The sequence below is a fragment of the Oncorhynchus masou genome, chromosome 22, assembly GCF_036934945.1.
Source record: "Oncorhynchus masou masou isolate Uvic2021 chromosome 22, UVic_Omas_1.1, whole genome shotgun sequence".
In the NCBI taxonomy this organism is placed as follows: Eukaryota; Metazoa; Chordata; class Actinopteri; order Salmoniformes; family Salmonidae; genus Oncorhynchus; species Oncorhynchus masou.
The window spans coordinates 45,574,811-45,594,655 of NC_088233.1; the positions used below are offsets into that span (position 1 = coordinate 45,574,811).

The 19,845-nt window shown below is 42.7% G+C and overlaps 1 protein-coding gene across 3 annotated transcripts; it reads left to right on the top strand.

Moving 5' to 3' along the window:
* Positions 1 to 380: 380 nt before the first annotated feature.
* LOC135509570 (bromodomain-containing protein 1-like) lies at positions 381 to 12,296 on the top strand. 3 transcript variants are annotated; one of them, XM_064930335.1, is made up of 13 exons: positions 381 to 661; positions 2,029 to 3,409; positions 3,554 to 3,710; positions 5,608 to 5,739; positions 5,967 to 6,095; positions 6,252 to 6,564; positions 6,700 to 6,969; positions 7,122 to 7,616; positions 7,754 to 7,880; positions 8,132 to 8,262; positions 9,757 to 9,866; positions 10,238 to 10,392; positions 10,573 to 12,296. In XM_064930335.1, the coding sequence occupies exons 2-13, from the start codon at positions 2,046 to 2,048 to the stop codon at positions 10,754 to 10,756; spliced, it is 3,567 nt and encodes a 1,188-aa protein (XP_064786407.1). In that variant the 5' UTR covers positions 381 to 661; positions 2,029 to 2,045; the 3' UTR covers positions 10,757 to 12,296. The 3 variants fall into 3 exon arrangements, with proteins under 3 accessions (XP_064786407.1, XP_064786405.1, XP_064786406.1); XM_064930333.1 differs by lacking the exon at positions 9,757 to 9,866 and having other exon boundaries at positions 3,554 to 3,722; positions 10,573 to 10,709; XM_064930334.1 differs by lacking the exon at positions 9,757 to 9,866 and having other exon boundaries at positions 10,573 to 10,709.
* The last annotated feature ends 7,549 nt before the right edge of the window (positions 12,297 to 19,845 follow it).

A 19,845-nucleotide genomic window follows, 5' to 3' on the forward strand; every position in this document is an offset into this window, starting at 1 on the left:
CCTTTTTTATTTCACCCTGGTCATGGCCCTAAACAATGTAAAAATATGTGGAATTGCAGGAAATTATCTTTTTTTAATGTCCTGGGGATGTTGTCTCAATTTGGGGTAGAGAAAACGACATTCATGATAGGAAATCTCAATCCAAGCTATAATCAAATATTAACAACCCTACCACCACCAGATTGTCCCATCGTATTTGCGATTCGAATAGGTCAACCAGCCACCCTGGACCTTTGTGGGAAACTTTGTGCTACGAAACGTTAATTTAACAAAAACTTGATCCCTTCTAGCTAAAACTCCCCCCACCTTGATGTTTGCGATTTCTTTTCGCTGGGACGTAATCACGTCATGCCGTAACTGGGGAGCCGCACAACCGCATTGTTGTTGGCGAAAAGAAACCAGGGGCTGCTAGCTACTGATCGTTAGCAAGTCGCAAAAGGACATTAGTATTTGGTGGCTCTTCAGAAATATTTATGTTTGTAATAGAATCGACTTTGGAATTTAGACCGTCGTCGTTTAAATTTATAATTCAAAGCTGCTCGAGCGGTGCCCGTTGGATGAAAGGATTGTGTGTGGATTTACTGCTGCTGCTCTGCAGGCCACATCGCCATTGCTTGCAAGCGCTGCTGTTTTCAAAAGCGGAATTACTGAAAATACAAAGGTAACGTTAGATGGCTATAGCCGAATTTGCTGTCTATGCACATATGTATGCTTTTCAGAACAACCTAAATGCATTTATACAAATGGATTATACATTCTAGTGAAGAAAATGATAACTTAAACGTGACCGAATCGACTCGGATTCTTGTTTAGTCGGACGCCATATTTCCTTCCTTGGTTTATTGTGAACGTTAGCTAGCTAGCTCTTGACTTGAGGCCGCTGGCGCTACTTTTACCGGATCCTCCTCTCCTAGCTCAATATAAATATTATGTATGTCTGGCTCAACCTTCAACTAACGTTACTTCTAAAGCTATGTAGGTTATGCGTCTTACTAGCTAGCTACGTTAGGTGGCCACAATAAATTGGCTTTACGCTAGCAGTTAGCCAGCTAGCCTAATATACCTATCAAGGCAAAGCTATCGTTATGGTAGAGATCTAGATAGTTTTGTTTAAGTAGCACAATTTAGCATTGCCACAATAGCTAATTGGTTAGCTATTTCTTTGCTGAACGTTGACTAACGTTAGCTAGGCTAGCTAAATGGTTGCTTAGCAATTATGTCAACTTAATAAGATGTGCGCAAGGGACTTCCCATTTGTTTCTCCCGTCTCACCCCCTTCGTTACAATGTGTTCTGTTAGTTGAGGATACCTATATTTGTTGTCAGTGGAATTTCCCAAGAACAGTCGCCTGGTACCATTTGGAGTCATAAATCAGCTGCTTTGTTTGGCTTTCATTGTGTAGTGTGTACATGCCCAGAGTCTGCCAAATATTTCAATGACTGTGTCTCTTCGAAAAAGAGATGACAGCTCAGGCAAACTGTCTATTTAGCTACTCCTCTGTTTAGCATGCACTTTGAATGAATGCTCAACTACGAAATTAATAGTATCTGTTCACTTATTATGCAGCTAACAGTTAGCAACACTAATATTTTATACCGTTTACCTTCCAAATAATTTAGAGTAGTTACAAATATTTAGTTTCTGATTTCACAGAACAACAAGAAAGGTATGCCTCTCCACACTTCAAGTAGGCTAGTTTGGGACTTTGGGTGAATATACAAGTTTATTAGGCTCATCCTAGGTTACTAGCAAGCAAATATAGGCCTATCCATGTTGTGGAGAAATTGCATTTATTACATACACCTACTTACATTTCTTTCCCGTCTGCACACCATAAGGAAGTAAAAGTGATGACACATTGTATTCATCAGCCATGATATTTGCCATGTTAATGAAAAGCCTTCTGTTCTGTCCACTCAAAAAAATAATAGACAACTGAAACCAAGAAAGAGAAATTGTGACTTGATATATTACAATCTTGGTTGGTATTGGCCTAAGTAAAATCTCAATCAAAGTGTGTTTTCTTAGCATTTTTTTAGGTCTTCATGATGAAGAAAAAAGTACGGCATTATAATCGCATGTCCACGCCCCAGAGGGCCCCCTCTCCCATCAAACCTTCACCGAACAAGGAGACCCTGACATACGCCCAGGCCCAGCGCATGGTGGATCTAGAGATAGATGGCCGCGTGCACAGGATCAGCATCTATGACAAGCTGGATGTCATCGCTGACGATGATCCCACGGCCCAAGAGATCATGGAGTGCAACAGCAACAAGGAGAACAACGAGAAGCCCCAGCAAGTGCTGGTGCGCTCGGTGAGGCTCAAAAACAACCAGCAGAAGAAGAGCGCCGCCCTCACCACCACGCATGGGGCTGCCCCGCAAGGGAGCGCCCTCCTGGAACCCAAGTTCCGCGCAGTGGAGTACAACCTTCCCGCGGTGCCTCGGCGGCCCTCCATATATTATAAGTATTCTGAGAAGACTGCCGAAGAGCTGGATGAGGAAGTGGAGTACGATATGGATGAGGAGGACTACGCTTGGCTGGATCTTCTCAATGAGAAGAGGAAAAGTGAGGGCGTCAGTCAGGTGTCCCAGAACCTCTTTGAGTTCCTTATGGACCGCTTTGAGAAGGAGTCCTTCTTTGCCAGCCAGGGTCGGAGCGACCCGCAGACCCTCATCGATGAGGATGCAGTGTGCTGCATCTGCATGGATGGAGACGGACAGGACAGCAACGTCATCCTCTTCTGTGACTCATGCAACATTGCCGTGCACCAGGAGTGCTACGGTGTTCCCTACATCCCTGAGGGCCAGTGGCTGTGTCGTCACTGCCTCCAGTGCCCCTCACGGCCCGCTGAGTGTGTGTTCTGCCCCAACAAAGGCGGTGCCCTGAAGAAGACTGATGATGACCGCTGGGGCCACGTGGTGTGTGCCCTGTGGGTGCCAGAAGTGGGCTTCTCCGACACAGTCTTTATCGAGCCCATCGACGGTGTCAGCAATATTCCGCCCGCCCGCTGGAAACTCACCTGCTACCTCTGCAAGGAGAAGGGCGCCGGGGCCTGCATCCAGTGTCACAAAGTTAACTGTTACACAGCCTTCCATGTCAGCTGTGCCCAAAAGGCCGGCCTCTACATGAAAATGGAGCCTGTCAAAGAAGTCACAGATACGGGGTCGCCCACTTTCTCTGTGAAGAAAACAGCCTTCTGCTGTGCTCACACTCCTAAAGGGTGCACCCGGAGACCCCTTGCTATCTACAAGGAAGGCCATGCTAAAAACGGTGTCTGTCACAAGAGGGGCGACAAAAGAGGGATGACGAGGTTAAAAGGGTGGCAGAAGAAGAAGAGCAAGAGAATAGTGGTGGTGCCTGAGGAAGAGGCTCCAGCTGTGCCTGGGCCTAGTATAACCCCCAGCAGGTTGGCATATTATTTTTTTACTTCTTTTGTCTACCAATAACTAAATATTTTCCTAAACAACAAATCTCCCAATGAATGTGTGAAATGTGCATTAAAAAGAATGATCCTGTGTCTGACCAATGCTAACATATTCTCCCCTCTCAGTTTCGACACGATCCTCAATCAAGTGTCTGTCCAGAAGAAGAAGGCGTTTGTGGAGCGGGTCCTGAGCTACTGGATGCTGAAGAGACAGTCGAGGAACGGCGTGCCACTGATCAGGCGGCTACAGGCCAACCCTCAACCCCCCAAACCAGAGCAGCCGGTCAGTCTAGTGGTTAGTGTAATTGTTTAGTAGGTTTCATGGTCCCCGACTCCTTGTAATAGACAATTGTGTTGTTTTTAAACCGCTCTCCAGTGCTTGGAAATCAAAATAAAGCACACTAATACTTGAATTGAGAAAAAGACAGTTTCCTGTGTCTCGGCCTTTTTCTCAAATGTAGGTTTTTGGATGCTAGAGATATGGGCCATTTATCCATTTCAATATAGACTATAAAAGAAGACATTTAATAGAAATGTACCTAGTTTGTTGGTCAGTGGAGTAAAATAAACAAAAACGAATAGATCACAGTCGATGTCCATTGAAGGTACAGTGCATCAGCAAGTATTCATACCCCTTTACTTATTCAACATTTTGTTGTTACAACCTGAATTCAATATTGATTAAGTATATTATTTTCTTCGCCCATCTACACACAATACCCCATAATGACAAAGTGAAAACATGTTTTTACAAATGTTTTCACATTTATTGAAAATTTAAATACTGAAACATCTAATTTACATAAGTGTTCACACCCCGGAGGCATTACTTTGTAGAAGCACCTTTCTGGTTAAGTCTCTTAGAGCTTTCTACACCTGGATTGTGCAACATTGGCCCATTATTATTTTAGAAATTCTTCTAGCGCTGTCAAAGTGGTTGTTGATCACAGCTTCACAACCATTTCAGGTCTTGCCATAGATGGTCAAGCAGATTTAAGTCAAAACAAACTCGGAGACTCGTGAGCATTCACTGTCTTCTTGGTCACAACTTTGGTGTGGATTGGCCTTGTGTTTTAGGTTATCATTCTGCTGAAAGGTGGTTCATCCCCCAGTGTCTGGTGGAAAGCAGACAACCAGATTTTCCTCTAGGATTTGCCTGTGCTTCGGTCCATATTTATTTTTTGGAACCCCCCCCCCGTTCTTTAACGATTACAAACATACACATAACATGATGCAACCACCACTATGCTTGAAAATATAGAGAGTGGTACTCAGTAATATTTTAAGGCAAAACCAATACAACACTTTGAATTCAGGACAAAAAGTGAATTGCTTTGCCAAAATGTTTGTAGTATTACTTTAGTGCCTTGTTGCAAACAATGCATGTTTTAGAATATTTGTATTTATTCTGTACAGGCTCCCTTCTTTTCACTCTGTTAATTAGGTTAGTATTGTGGAGTAACTACAATGTTGTTGATCCATTCTCAGTTTTCTCCTATCCCAGCCATTAAATTCTGTTTTAAAGTCAACACGGTGAAATCCCTGAGCAGTTTCCATCCTCTCCGGCAACTGAGTTAGGAAGGACGCCTGTGTCTTTGTAGTGACTGGGTGTATTGATACACCATCCAAAATGTAATTTAACAACTTCACCATGCTCAAAGGGATATTTAATGTGTGCTTTTGATATTTTTACCCATCTACCAATAGGTGCCATTATTTGTGAGGAATTGGAAAACCCTCCTGGTCTTTGTGGTTGAATCTGTGTTTGAAGTTCACTGCTCACCTAAATGACCTTAGTGTGGGGTACAGAGATAATTTAAAACACTATTATTGCACACAGTGAGCCCATGCAACTTTAGGCTTGCCATAACAAAGGGGAAGAATAATTATTGACTCAAGACATTTCAGCTTTAAATTTGTAATTAATTTGCAAACATTTCACAACACAATTCCACTTTGACTTTGAGGTATTAGGTGTAGACCAGTGACATCTCAATTTAATCATTTTAACCATTTAACCATTTTAAATTTAGGCTCCAACACAACAAAATGTGGAAAAGTCGAGGAGTGTGAATATCTTCTGATGGCACTGTAGCTCTTTGTCATTTTCTGCCGCCTTACCTGAGATTAAGGTCTTGTGGATGTTAATTAAAATGCCCTTTTGGACACTGATGTTACAGGATCGCAGGGTGGAGGATAATCGAGTGATGAAGGAGCAGCTAAAGGAATGGCACCGCCTACGCCACGACCTGGAGCGAGCTCGCCTACTGCTCGAAATGATCAGGAAGAGGGAGAAGATAAAGAGAGAGGAGGTACAGAGAATTGGTCTCGGTTTTTCATTCTCATAACCCCAGTAGTGAAATAAGAATGTTTGTGTGACAGCATAGCAATGGCTAGTAGTAGCAATAAAATGAGGTCAAATTAATTTCCTTTCAAAAGATATAATCTGCATTGTAAAAAGAGCTTTAGAATTGGTTGTTGGATCCCCTTGTAAATGTTAGTATACTACAGCTTTGTGTTATGTCCTGTATCCATTCAGATGAAGCTCCAACAGTCCGTTCTAGAGGTACAGCTCACACCCTTCAACATTCTACTACGCGCTGTCCTGGACCAGCTTCAGGAGAAGGACCAGGCCAAGATCTTTGCCCAGCCTGTCAGCGTTAAAGAGGTATGGTCCCCCATACCCCCAATAGAATGTTACTTTCACTAATGACAAACAAATGGTACCCTCACAGAGATTGTATATTGTTCTATTTAGTTATTTGGGTACCTTTCACTTAGCATCGTGTTTTTATTTTATTTATTATTATCTCTCCATCCTCAGGTGCCTGACTACTTGGACCACATCAAGAACCCAATGGACTTCTCCACCATGAGGAAGCGCATTGAGGCCCACGGCTACAAGAGCCTGGAGGAGTTTGAGGCCGACTTCAACCAGATCATATTCAACTGCATGAAGTACAACGCCAAGGACACGTTCTTCCACAAGGCCGGTCTGCGTCTACAAGACCAAGGCGAGGCCATCCTCAGGAAGACTCGTCGGTATGCAGAGCGAATCGGCTTTGACTTTGTCAGCGGGATGCACCTCCCTGAGCCGCCCAAGGTGGAGGCTCTTCCCCCTTTCTCCTGGGACGATGGTAAGGACATTCTATATATGTTTACCTCTCCATTTATCTTGTACACAGCGATTGATTCATGTTACTGTAGTTTTGGGGAATGGGGAAATGTTTTGAGCTCAGCCAACTAAGTTGTTGTCTGTGTATGTCTTGCAGTGGACCGGATACTAAACCCAGCCAACCGCCAGCACATGTCTTTGGAGGAGCAACTTAAAGAGCTGCTGGAGAAGCTGGACCTGAGCAGTGCCATGAAGTCCAGTCCGTCTCGCAGCAAGCGACTGAAGCTGCTCAAAAAGACCATCACAGATGTTCGCAGCGAGATATACCTAAAGACGAGGCACCCCGCTGCCGCTTCCTCTGAACCGAAACCAGCAGATACTGAGGATAAACCGCTGCCTCCCACTGGACACAGCACACAGGAAGAAGGTACATATCGGGCTGTCCTAAAGCTATGAATTGGTTCAATAAACCTTCTTTATATCTTACTTGATGAACTGTAGGCTATTAGCTAATGATTGTTTGTTCCACATGTCAAAATCATTTTCATTTTCTACTGTGCTTCTGTTTTGGTTGTATAGGAGGCAAGTCTTTGCCCCCACCAAAACTAGAGCCGTTGAACTCTTCGCCGCCGCTTGTCAACTCAGACAGTCATTCAGAACCTCCCATGCTCAAGCCCATCAAATCCAATGCAGACAAGAGCCAGAAGACCTCCAAGTGCAACGGCGTCAAGACCGCTACCTCTGTACCCCAGGAACCCGTCAACGGGCACATCTGTAACCCGCTGTTCCCAGTCAGTGACCTCAGTTTCGTGGCCACCTCTATGCTCGCAGAGCCCTCTGGCACGGGCAACAGGCGGACCAATGTGCTCTTATGCAAGTCCAAGAGTGCTAGCCTGCAGAAGCCCCCAAGGACAGCAGAGCACTTGCCCGGCTCCCCGCCGCTGGGGGCCAAAACCTTCCTCTCTGTTGTCATTCCTCGCCTTGAGACCCTCCTTTTACCCAGAAAGAGGACCCACAGCTCCAGTGGAGACTGTGACGAAGATGAGGAATCGCCCATCAAGCGCCTTGACACAGGTAAAGCCCAGTGTTAATATGCAAATGTCACCCTTTTCTTCTCATTCATGTACAAAATTCATATTTTTGGTTTGCAAATGTCATAGTAATGGAGAGGCAAGTGTGTGTGCAGGCTCTGACCATTTCGTTGTCTCCAGGACTAGCTAATGGCTTTGTCGTTGAGCCAGAGAGCGAGGCTAGCCCCAGTAGGCCGCTGGAGCCTCGCCGACGCTGTGCCTCTGAGTCCAGCATCTCCTCTAGCGGCAGCGTGCTGTGTAGCACAAGGTATGCTTGTTAACTCCTCAGCACAATGGCAATAATGCACTCTCTCTGCCAGCAGCACTCTGCTGTGTAGCACCAGGTACAGGATTGGCAGTGGGCCTACATCACAGTGCCACGTTAATGTAGTATCTAGATCCTCCAGCAGCTGTCTGTAGTCTATCATCACTTACCAGGCAAAATGTTGCACTCGATTATTAGCGCATTTGCCATTTGCTCACAGTAGCCTCCTCGGTTTCCCTTTGTTTTTACTGTAGCACGGTCAGAGTGCCAAAAAACGGAAAAGGGAGGCCATCCATGGCACGTAGGAGCACAGTGGACGACAAAAACGCACTCATCACCTGTATCGAAAATGGGGACTTTACCAAAGCCGCTAAGATTGCAGCAGGTGAGACACTGGTTCTTTCTGTAAACATATGCGAAGACTGGACTTATATTATGAATGATAAATGTATACATTTGTTTGTATCCTTCTAACATTTCTATCTGGAATAGCTGGCTAAGTTCTCTTGTCATTGCCTGCTACCCAAAGGCTTGTTCATAGTAGTTTGTTTTTAGCTTTGGAATTCTACCACTTTCAATAACTCATCGGCCAGTAGACATCACAGAATTCTGCTGTTCTTACATTAATTGGCTTCCCTTGGACCACAAGTCTCAGCTTAGAAAAGTAGAGGGTAGCCTGAAATCCAGACCTGCTAGTGGCAAGGAGTGGAAGGTTAGCACAAATTGACTCGTACCCAGGCTTAGCAGAGGGGCTGTTTTTGTCCTGAATTGTGTTTTATTGATATTCATAGAATGAGTGTTAAGCAAGTTCTGAGATTGATAGCAGATATACACTGAGTGTATAAAACATTAGGAACATCTTCCTAATATTGAGTTACAGCCTCAATTCTTTGGGGCATGGATTCTACAAGGTGTCAAAAGCGTTCCACAGGGATGCTGGCCCATGTTGACTCCAATGCTCCCCACGGTTGTCAAGTTGGCTGAATATCCTTTAGGTGGTGGACCATTCTTGATACACACGGGAAACTGTTGAGCGTGAAAAACACAGCAGCGTTGCAGTTTTTGACACTTCAAACCAGTGCGTCTAGCACCTACTACCATTCCCCGTTCAATGGCTTGCCCGTTCACCCTCTGAGTGGCACACATACACACCCCTTCTTTAACCTGTCTCCCCTTCATCTACAGTGATTTAAGTGGGTTTAACAAGTAACATCAATAAGGGATCATAGCTTTCACCTGGTCAGTCTGTCATGGAAAGAGCAGGTATTCCTATTTTGTACACTCAGTGTATATAGTCTTGTGAGTCTGCATATAATCAATGCAAGATAGTCAGGGGAACCAATGTATTTTGATTTAGACAAGAATATGTGTGCCAGAATGTGTGTGTTCCTTGGTAAGAATGCATCTGAGCACAGTGTGACAAGTGACATGAGCTTGTTTGACAAAGGACAACTGAGGCTCCCAGCACTCTGCGTTCTAACACTGGGGCCAGGGCAAACTTTTTTTCTTTTTTTAAACAACCCTTATTCTGTCACCATCTTGTCCTAGTGGCTTGCGCTGACATGCCCCAAGGCCCCAATGGTCTCCTCGTCACCCAGTCTAGACTAAGAAATCCCACTTCCTATACATAATTCAGCAGTTTTCAGTCATCTTCTACTCTGTCGCAAACAAAGTAATGGTTACCCTCTACAATTCACATTGTTTCAAAATTCCTACAACTAAAACTGTATTTCAGTGTTTTGATGCCCTGTAAGTGAACGTACTGTATGTTCATGTTTTTGTGTGTCCTGTCAGTGTGAGCATGGCTTTTAGAGTAGTCTCTTGTCTGTTTGCAGTGAACCCCCCCATAACTTGCTTGTCATTATTCCTGCTTCCGTAGAAGTTGGCAACGGAAATATTTGGATGCCTGCTAGTGCTGCAACATATGTACTGGAACCCCTTAAACTAGTTTGGGCAAAGTGTAGTGGATATCCCTCCTACCCCGCCTTGGTGAGTTTGAGTGAGTGCATGTCCCAGACTGGCCAATGCCCATCTATATATGTCCCATTTCAATCCATTCCTCTCATCGTAAGTGGTGTAGCTCGTTTTTGTGCACGCCCTGCAGCTAGCTGCTCAGCTTCAGTGTGTTGTGGGTGGTTTGAGTGTGTTAGTAGTCACACAGATTGCTTACAGCTTTCTGGGTGACTCAGGTAGCATGGCATCTGTGTGTGGTAGTGTGTGTCGTCAGTGTGTGATTGTGTTAATGTACATTCCTGTCCACCAGTTTGAACCTTTGCTGCACCACAACCAGGATTCCCCTGCATCCTCTTGTTTTCAGGTCACTACAACCAATCACTTCTCTCGCCCCCTCCCCCATGCAGATCATAGACCACAAGATGCCGAGGGCGGGGTGTCACCACAACGGGGTCTCTCTCCCTCTACCCCCTCTGGACGTCCTCAGGGTCGGCGAGCAGATGCAGTACAGGTCCGAAGAGAAACTCTTCCTCGTCCACTTCTTCGACAACAAGCGCAGCTGGTGAGACGACACTCCCCTTCTATAGTTTTACACTTGTAATAAACTTCAAATGTGGCCGACAGTTTATTTTTAATCAAATAGTCCGTGCTGAGGTTATCTTGAGTTGCAATGGCAGTCAGAGGTAATATGATGTAGCATAATTCTAGCATCATCCTAATGATATGTCACTGGCTTTGACAGGCAATGGCTTCCTAGAGCCAAGATGGTTCCCTTTGGTATCAATAAGACTGTGGACAAGATCAAACTGATGGAGGGCTGCTCCTCTGGCATCCGTAAAGCAGTGCAGACCGCCTTTCATCGCGCTGTGAGCCACCTGAGCCAGGTCAAGGACAAGCCTAGCAGCAAGCCCTGCAATGTGGACTAAACCTGCTCATGCATCCCCTCACCTCTAGGTGGAGCCCTTCTTCAACTCTCCTTAGTTTACTTGATATTCCACAGCAGTCCCAGTATTCCTCTAACACACACACCCTCTCTTCGTGTTTACTGTGTACTGGGGTAGAATCTAAAGCCCTCAAGTAAGTAGCCCTACGGTCTCTTGGTGCAGGTTTCCATTCCACCTCGTCTTGATTATATCAACTGAGCTGCTCATGGGTAAATGGTGTGTGTATGACACCACTACACGCATGCTCCCTTTTAATCTATCCCATTCTAAAAACTGTAGCTGGCAACATGTAATATCCACATGAATCAATGAGCTATGCAACTGAACTCAAGCGATTTGGGTTGGCGTGTGCAAAAAACCTTAATACAGAGTCCTAGAACTGACTCACGAAAATCACTGGCCTAACCTGACGAATGTTGAATTTCTGTCCTGTAATATGCTGCACCTTTCACTGCTGCAACTTTCACTTCCATCATGATTCTCACCCTCATTTCCTCTCTGCAGTTGCCCTGTATTTAACCCTGTAAATACCTGTACAAGGCGTGACACTAATTTATTCTGTTTTCAGTTATTGGTACTGCGTGTTCACTTTCTTGCTATTTATGCTGTAGGGGTGATTCATGTCAGCACTATGGTGCTTATTAAATATTTGCTGGTGCTACAACCTGTGCAAGTCTTGGCTACAACTGAGACTAATCCAGGGCAAAATATATACTGTATCGATTGAACGTTTGTTTTTATTTCGGCTACTTTTTATGGTTTCTTAAGTTATTGAAGTTTATGGACAAGCTTCTCTCTGCATTATTGTGGTTTTTAAATACAATAATGTTTTTATGGGAATTAGTGTGTTTTGTTTGTACATATTTATATAAATCTATATAATTGTATACATAAGATGCTTTCAATGTTTAAAACCAGAAAGTGCATCATTCACACAAAACCAAAAATTTGCTGCCCAGATTTGATTCATTTTATTTTTATTTTTTACAGTTTTTTGTTGTGTGTGTGTGTGTGTGTGTGTGTGTGTGTGTGTGTGTGTGTGTGAGAGAGATCTGTGAATAACCTGTAAAAACGTTGTCTTCGTTCACAATGGTTTTGACTGTGTTACAGGGACCTATACCATGACCATAGGTGAATGTGCCTGTACTAATTTATTGTAAAGGAGAAATGTATATGCATTACTTTATATAGAAAGAATTGTAAGAGATACTATTGTCTCACTAGGAGCCAACTGTGTAAAGGCCATTTTTGCATATTGTTTGTTTTAATCAGAGGCATTAATCTTAAAGGTGGGGTGATAGAATCCATTATGTTTTATTCAGTTTGGAGGATCTGGGGTAGCAGTGGGTAGATTTTTTTTTCAAAATCCATTTTTGTATGGATGTTCTGTAAATAGACTTGATCCTGGTCTTATTCTCTGGGAAAACCACATTATAGCCAGTGGGAGTGGATGCTGGCAAAGTCCAGTATGTTTTTATATAAAAACACTGAAAATAAAATAAAAATGGTATTGAATCACTGATTTTCTGTGTGGTATGGATTTTTGTGTTCAATGAAATTAAGACAATTACATAGACGACCACAAGAAGGAGCTGTGCCACCATTTGTTTGGAGTGCAATTCATTTAAATTATTTTTAATCATGGTCCAGGTCAAATCACAAGATCACCTTCATCAATACATGATGGTACAATCATGATAAAAAGTTGCTGTCATAAAGTAGCCTAATTGCCCCTTTTAAAAACATTTAATTCCTTAAATCTCTTAAAAGCCTTTGACATTGATCTGTCATTACGTTTCTTTTGTTAAAATGTCAATCTAGCAAAAAATGTGACTTTTCTTCAGAATTGTATGCCAGGCATCACATAGTCCATGCAGTGGGCTTCACAGCGCCCACATCTCCCCTCAATCAGATGCTAATTGTTCGGGGAGGAAGGCTGCAGCAGCATGAGCCGGAGAAAGTCAACCAACCATGAAGATCAATCTCCCAGCATCAACCTCATCAGAGAACTTTTGACTGAGCTGCATTTTCTAATCCGCTAGCTCAGCGGCAGCCCCTCTCGTGTGTGTGGGGTGGGCTGTAAAATTATCTGAAACCCCAGCATGTGAGTCTCTGTGACAACCGGGTATTTGAGAATTCATTATTTATGCATGCCATGTCTCAGTCAACATACTTGGGGAAGGAAGGCGACACCTGCAGAGGGAGAGTATGATAATTTAATGCTGAAAAAGCTGTAACGGGATTCAATTCAGTGGCAGTGTAGGTCATGACCCCTGAGTCTTGGTCAAAGATGTCAGTTCTTCAGAGACCCATCACTTTTTTTTCTCAAAGACTGCAAATGTAACATTAAATAGTGTAGATATGCGAAGGTTGGATACTAGTGAAGAGACTAAAGGTATTGGTACAGTCATGGCAAAGGAATCCAAGTGTTTTTATATTTAAAAAGAGCTAATTTGCAACTACTTATTACTGTTTAGCTACTTTGCAACTACTTAGCATATTAGCTAACCCTTCCCCTAACTTTAACCCTTTAACCTAACTCCTAATCCCTAGCTAAAGTTAGCCACAACAAATTGGAATTCGTAACATATCAAATATTTTGCAAATGTATAACATATTGTATGAATTGCAATTCGTAACATATAAGAAATGGATGATGGACATACACAAATTAATACATACCATACGAAACATAACATATCAGACTAAATGGCCTCCAGCCACCCAAGTCATAGACATCTCTGCTACCACATCGCAAGTGGCATCAATGCACCAATTCTGGAAACAACAGGACCCTGAACAGCTTCTACCCCCCAAGCCATAAAATTGCCAAATAGTTAGTTAAATAGTTCACCAATAACTACCCGGATTATCTGCTTTGACCCTTTTTGAACTCTTTCGGCTCATCACATACGCTGCTATTAATGTTTATTATTTATCCTATTGCCTTTATCCCTACTTTTAGGTACATACATAATCTACCTCAATTACCCCCTGACCCTACACATAAACTTGGTACTGGTAACCCTTGTATATAGCCAAGTTAGCGTTACTCATTGATTATTTATTCCTTGTGTTATTATTTTTCTATTATTTCCCTTTTTTTCTCTCTGAAATTGTTTGGAAGGGCCCGTAATTATGCATTTCACTGTTAGTCTACATCTGTTGTTTACAAAGCATGTGACAAATCACATTTGATTTGATTTAAATTGAATGAGAAAGATTTACATTTACTATGTAACGTCTACTACTGAGTCCAGGTTGTATTTTATCTCCCTCACCAACTTTAAACATCTGCTATCTGAGCAGCTAACCGATCGCTGCAGCTGAACATAGTCCATCGGTATATAGCCCACCCATTTTACCTACCTCATCCCCATACTGTTTTTATTTTATTTACTTTTCTGCTCTTTTGCACACCAGTATCTCTACCTGCACATGTTCATCTGATCATTTATCACACCAGTGTTAATCTGCTAAATTGTAATTATTCACTCCTATGGCCTATTTATTGCCTACCTCATGCCTTTTGCACACAATGTATATATTTTTTCTACTATGTTATTGACTTGTTTATTGTTTACTCCATGTGTAACTCTGTGTTGTTGCCTGTTCACACTGCTATGCTTTATCTTGGCCAGGTCGCAGTTGCAAATGAGAACTTGTTCTCAACTAGCCTACCTGGTTAAATAAAGGTGAAATAAATAAAAGTAAAAATTGTAACAAGGCTCCAAAGAGGGAAAAGCAAAAAGACAGCTATAATAATCATTTGGTGGTGCTGATATTTGTCCTTATACACACAAGTGTGTAATTGAAATGTTTTTCTTGCATATCCCAACTGCCCCTGAGGCGCCCCCAGGGAGTGGGGTCACAGCCAGGGTCACCATTGTACAGCACCCCTGGAGCAATTTGGGTGAAGTGCATTGCTCAAGGAACAGCAGCAGATGTTTCACCTTGTCGGCTACACTATACGAACCTGCGACCTTTCGGTTACTGGCCCAACGCTCTAACATTGAGGCTTCCTGCTTACCTGCTGATTTAAAGAATGACAACTAACCCTGCAAAACTCATGCAGAATAAAGTCCAGAAAGGTTACCTGATATTGGGAAGTTAACACTGGCCTGTGGGCTAGGTGCAGCCATCCAACCCCAATCTGATTCTGAATCGGAGATTTCCATAAACTTGCCAGACAGCTGCTTATATAGCCCCGCCCATACCTTGAAGTTAACAAGGCAGGTAATTAGCCACATGAATACATTTTAAACAAGAACATTTCCACAGTATATAATTCATTTTCAATTTTACAGTTTAAATATACATATTATATTAATTATTCAATATATAAATGCTGAACACATTACTTGTATCACTGGCAAAACAAAAATAGGCATATAGAGCTCGCAAACAATGGCAGAGTTACTACTATTTCTATTTCTCTCTATACCACGCCCTCTCCAAATAGAGTAGCGCCTCTGCAAGGTACAAATCCGTCGTTCTGCCCCTGAACAGGTAGTTAACCCACTGTTCCTAGGCTGTTATTGAAAATAAGAATTTGTTCTTAACTGACTTGCCTATTTAAATAAAGGTAAAATAAAAAATATATTTAAAAAATGAACAGGCGCTCAATCAGGTGCGAGCATTCTCAAAGGCAGGAACGCACCAGTAGGCTACTTGCTGCACGTTAGTCAACCACGCTGTCCTGGAGAACTCAAAAACACACAGACAAGATGCAAGTTAATTAATGGTAATGTCAGACAATGTAAACAAATATATTTAAAAAAGTTATTCCTATTTTTGAGTTGATCAGGCATCATATTTAATGACTGATGTTTCAAACACCAAACAAAACAATACAACAGGGCCCTAACCGACCTTTAACCCGGCTACTGCTAAATGAGTCAATGGAATGTAATGTCTAGGCCACAGGAGGCTGCTGAGGGGCTCATAATAATGTCCGGAGCGGAGCACCTGGAAACCATGTGTTTGATGAAGCTGATACGATTCCACTGATTCCACTACAGTCATTACCACGAGCCCGTTCTCCCCAATTAAGGTGCCACCAACCTCCTGTGGTCTAGGCCTAGAGTCAGTGGAGAACCGCTATGTGCTTTTCTTCAGGTAGGTATAGCTAACTGGTAAACACAGTTAATATGAGAAGCAATTTGGGCTGATTAGCGACTCCTATTTTACTGATTCATTAAAGCCCCAAGCCAAGGTCAGAGACCCAAGGTTGTTTGGGCAGAGACATGATTCTGTTTCAGGTGATGATGAAACCCACCCCTTACAACTGGATTCTGACTGTAACCCATTCTTGAATTGGTTAGTCTCTGTCAAAAGACTTTCGAAAACTATTGGCAGGAATTTAACATGCGGTTTCTCTGAATGGCAGCTTAGGGGCAGTATTACCCAAGGAAATGTAGCCAAGCGCAGATGCCAATGGTTGGAGTACATGCACAGAGACATATTTGTCACAACAGGTGTAGACCATAATGTGAAATGCTTACTTACAAACCCTTGACCAACAATCTAGAATTGTAAAAAAGTTAGAAAAAAATTCACACAATAAAATAACAATAATGAGGCTATACACAGAAGGTACCGGTGCCGAGTCAATGTGTGGTGGTACAGGTTAGTCGAGGTGGTTAAGGTAATATGTACATGTAGGTAGGGGTAAAGTTACTATGCATAGATAATAAACAGAGAGTAGCAGCAGCGTAAAAAAGGGGGTCAATGTAAATCCAGGTTAACTGTTTAGCATGGCTTGGGGGTATAAGCAGTTAAGGAGCCTTTGGGACCTAGATTTGGTGCTCTGGTAATGCTTCCTGTGCGGTAGCAGAGAAAACAGTCTATGACTAGGGTGGCTGGAGTTTTTGACAATTTTTAGGGCCTTCCTCTGACACTGCCTGGTATAGAGGTCGTGGATGACAGGAAGCTTGGCCACAGTGATGTACTGGGCCATACGTACTACCCTCTGTAGCGCATCGCAGTTGGTTGCCGAGCAGTTGCCATACCAAGTGGTGATGCAACCAGTCAGGATGCTCTCGATGGTGCAGCTGTAGAACTTTTGTTGATCTGAGGACCCATGTCAAATCTTTTCAGTCCCCTGAGGGGGAATAGGCATTGTCGTACCCTTTACATGACTGTCTTGCTGTGTTTGGACTATGATAGTTTGATAATGATGTGGACACCAAGGAACTTGAAGCTAAGCACGCACCCCTGAGGGGGCCCCAGTGGTGAGGATCAGCATTTCAGATGTGTTGTTGCCTACCCTTACCACCTAGCGGTGGCCGTCAGGAAGTCCAGGATCCAGTTGCAGAGGGAGGTGTTTAGTCCCAGGATCCTTAGCTTAGTGAAGAGATGTGAGGGCACTATGGTGTTGAACACTGAATGGTAGTCAACGAACAGCATTCTCACATAGATGTTCCTTTTGTCCAGGTGGGAAAGGGCGGTGTGGAGTGCAATGGAGATTGCGTCATCTGTGAATCTGTGAATCTGGTGGTATGCGAGTTGTCATGGTTCTAGGGTTTCTGGGATGATGGTATTGCTGTGAGCTATGACCAGCCTTTCAAAGCACTTCATGGCTACAGACGTGAGTTCTACTGGGCAGTAGTCATTTAGGCAGGTTACCTTGGTGTTCTTGGGCACATGGAATATGGTGGTATGCTTGAAACATGTAGGAATTACAGACTCGGTCAGGGAGTAGTTGAAAATGTCAGTGATGACACTTGCCAGTTGGTTAGCGCATGCTCTGAGTAAGCATCTTGGTAATCCTTCTGACCCTGCGACTTTGTGAATGTTGAATGTTTAAAGATCTTACTCACATCAGCTTCGGGTAGCGTGATCACACAGTCATCCGGAACACCTGGTGCTCTCATGAATGAATCAGTGTTGCTTGCCTTGAAGCGAGCATAAAAGGCATTTAGCTCATCGGGTAGGCTCGCATCACTGGGAAGCTCGCGGCTGGGTTTTCCCTTTTGTAATCCATAATAGTTTGCAAGCCCTGCCACATCCAACGAGAGTCAGAGCCGGTGTAGTAAGATTCAGTCTTATTCATGTATTGACGCTTTGCCTGTTTAATGGTTCATCGGAAAGCAGAGCAGGATTAGTGTCCTGCTCCTTGAAAGTGGCTGCTCTAGCCTTTAGCTCAGTGTGGAATTTGCCTGTAATCCATGCCTTCTGGTTGGGATATGTCAGACAGTCACTGTAGGGACGAAGTCGTTGATGCACTTATTGATGAAGCCGTTGACTGATGTGGTATACACCTCAATGCTAAGGGATAAATCACGGAACATATTCCAGTCTGTGCAAGCAAAACAGTCCTGTAGCTTAGCATCCACGTCATCAGAACACTTCTGCATTGAGCGAGTCACTGGTACTTCCTCCTTGAGTTATTGCCTATAATAAGGAATCAGGAAGTTAGAATTATGGTCAGATTTGCCAAATGGAGGGCAAGGGAGAACTTTGTACACGTCTGTATGTGTGGAGTAAAGGTGGTCAAACATTAACAACAACAACAAAAAAGCCCTCACATTCCAAATATTAAAAATAAATAAGAATTATAATATGCAATTGCAGATAATACAGATTACGATTCAACTATAACCAATATTAACATACAAAAATTGAGAATACACAGATTTACAGTTCCAATGCTTCTACAATATTAACTGTTTGTATAAATAAAAAAACATATCCCAAATATCATGGAGCTTTCTTTCTCACTATATAAGTACATTTTTCAAGAGCCAGGCTTGACGTTGTAACAACTCTCCTCTTCTTCTGACGAGGAGTAAGAGATGTCGGACCAATGTGCAGCGTGGTAAGTGTCCATTTTAATATATAAAACTGACCACTACAAAAATAACACTGTGAATTCACAAACGAAAATCGAAACAGTCCTGTATAGGACAGACACAGGAAACAATCACCCACAACTCAAAAGTGAAACCAGGCTACCTAAGTATGGTTCTCAATCAGGGACAACGATTGACAGCTGCCTCTGATTGAGAACCATACCAGGCCAAACACAGAAATCCCAAAACATGGAAAAAGGAACATAGACAACCCACCCAACTCACGCCCTGACCATACTTAAACAAAGACATAACAAAAGAACTAAGGTCAGAACGTGACAGAGGTTAATTATTTTAAACAATGACCAAGTGAGGGGGAATTGACATCCAGAGAGAGCCATTCAACATCTTGCTTGTACAGTTCCTTGCAAAAGTATTTATCCCTCCTGACGTTTTTCCTATTTTGTTGCATTTACAACCTGTAATTCCAAATTGGTGAATTGAAATGAAAAAAAAAAAGTTGTTTAAAAAACGGAAATGTGGTGCGTGAAGATAGGGTGTTAACAAAGGGATTAGTAGTATTCTTCTTTTGTTTCTTTAAGGGAGCAGAGTACACATATCCATCCAATTAAGCCTTTTGTGGACAACATTTCAGTCTGCAGCCAAGGTAAGTATGATTTCTTGGAGAACAGTCCAGCAATATCACTGTAGGTTTGGAAGTTGCAACCCCCTTTGTCATAGGATAAATAAAGAAGAGAAAGTCTAAGCCTTGGTTTTCTGTTGCCCCATATCAAATCTGAGAGTATATTTCTGATCTTTGGGGAAAATAAAGGTGGTGGAGTCAGAGGAATTGATTAAAATAGAGTAATTTGGGCAGAATATTCATCCTAATAATATTTATTCTACCAATAATAGATATAGGCAATGATGTCCATCTGTTGATGGATTCTGTTACTCATTACCATGGGTTCATCATTTGTTGAATTTAAGGAGATCATTTCTGGTGTGATTTTAAGAGCAAGACATGTGAAACCTTGTTCTGTATTCACAAATGTTTGCTGTACAACATGATTCAGTCTCTCTTGCTTGTTGAAGATATTTGGTTGTATTCACTTTAAACCCAGAAAACTGACCAAAGTTATTAATTAAATTGGAGATGGAAGAGATAGAAATATTTAGATCTCAGCACGCTTATAGGGAAGGACACACAACAAGCACAGCACTTACACAAATGACTGATGATTGGCTGAGAGAAATTGATGATAAAAAGATTGTGGG

Excerpts from the sequence above, each read along its gene's own strand:
- LOC135509570 (XM_064930335.1), top strand. The coding sequence starts at position 2,046 with ATGATGAAGAAAAAAGTACGGCATTATAATCGCATGTCCACGCCCCAG. Across the intron at positions 3,711-5,607 it reads CCCCCAAACCAGAGCAGCCG|GATCGCAGGGTGGAGGATAA; the intron begins GTCAGTCTAGTG and ends CTGATGTTACAG. Across the intron at positions 7,617-7,753 it reads CATCAAGCGCCTTGACACAG|GACTAGCTAATGGCTTTGTC; the intron begins GTAAAGCCCAGT and ends CGTTGTCTCCAG.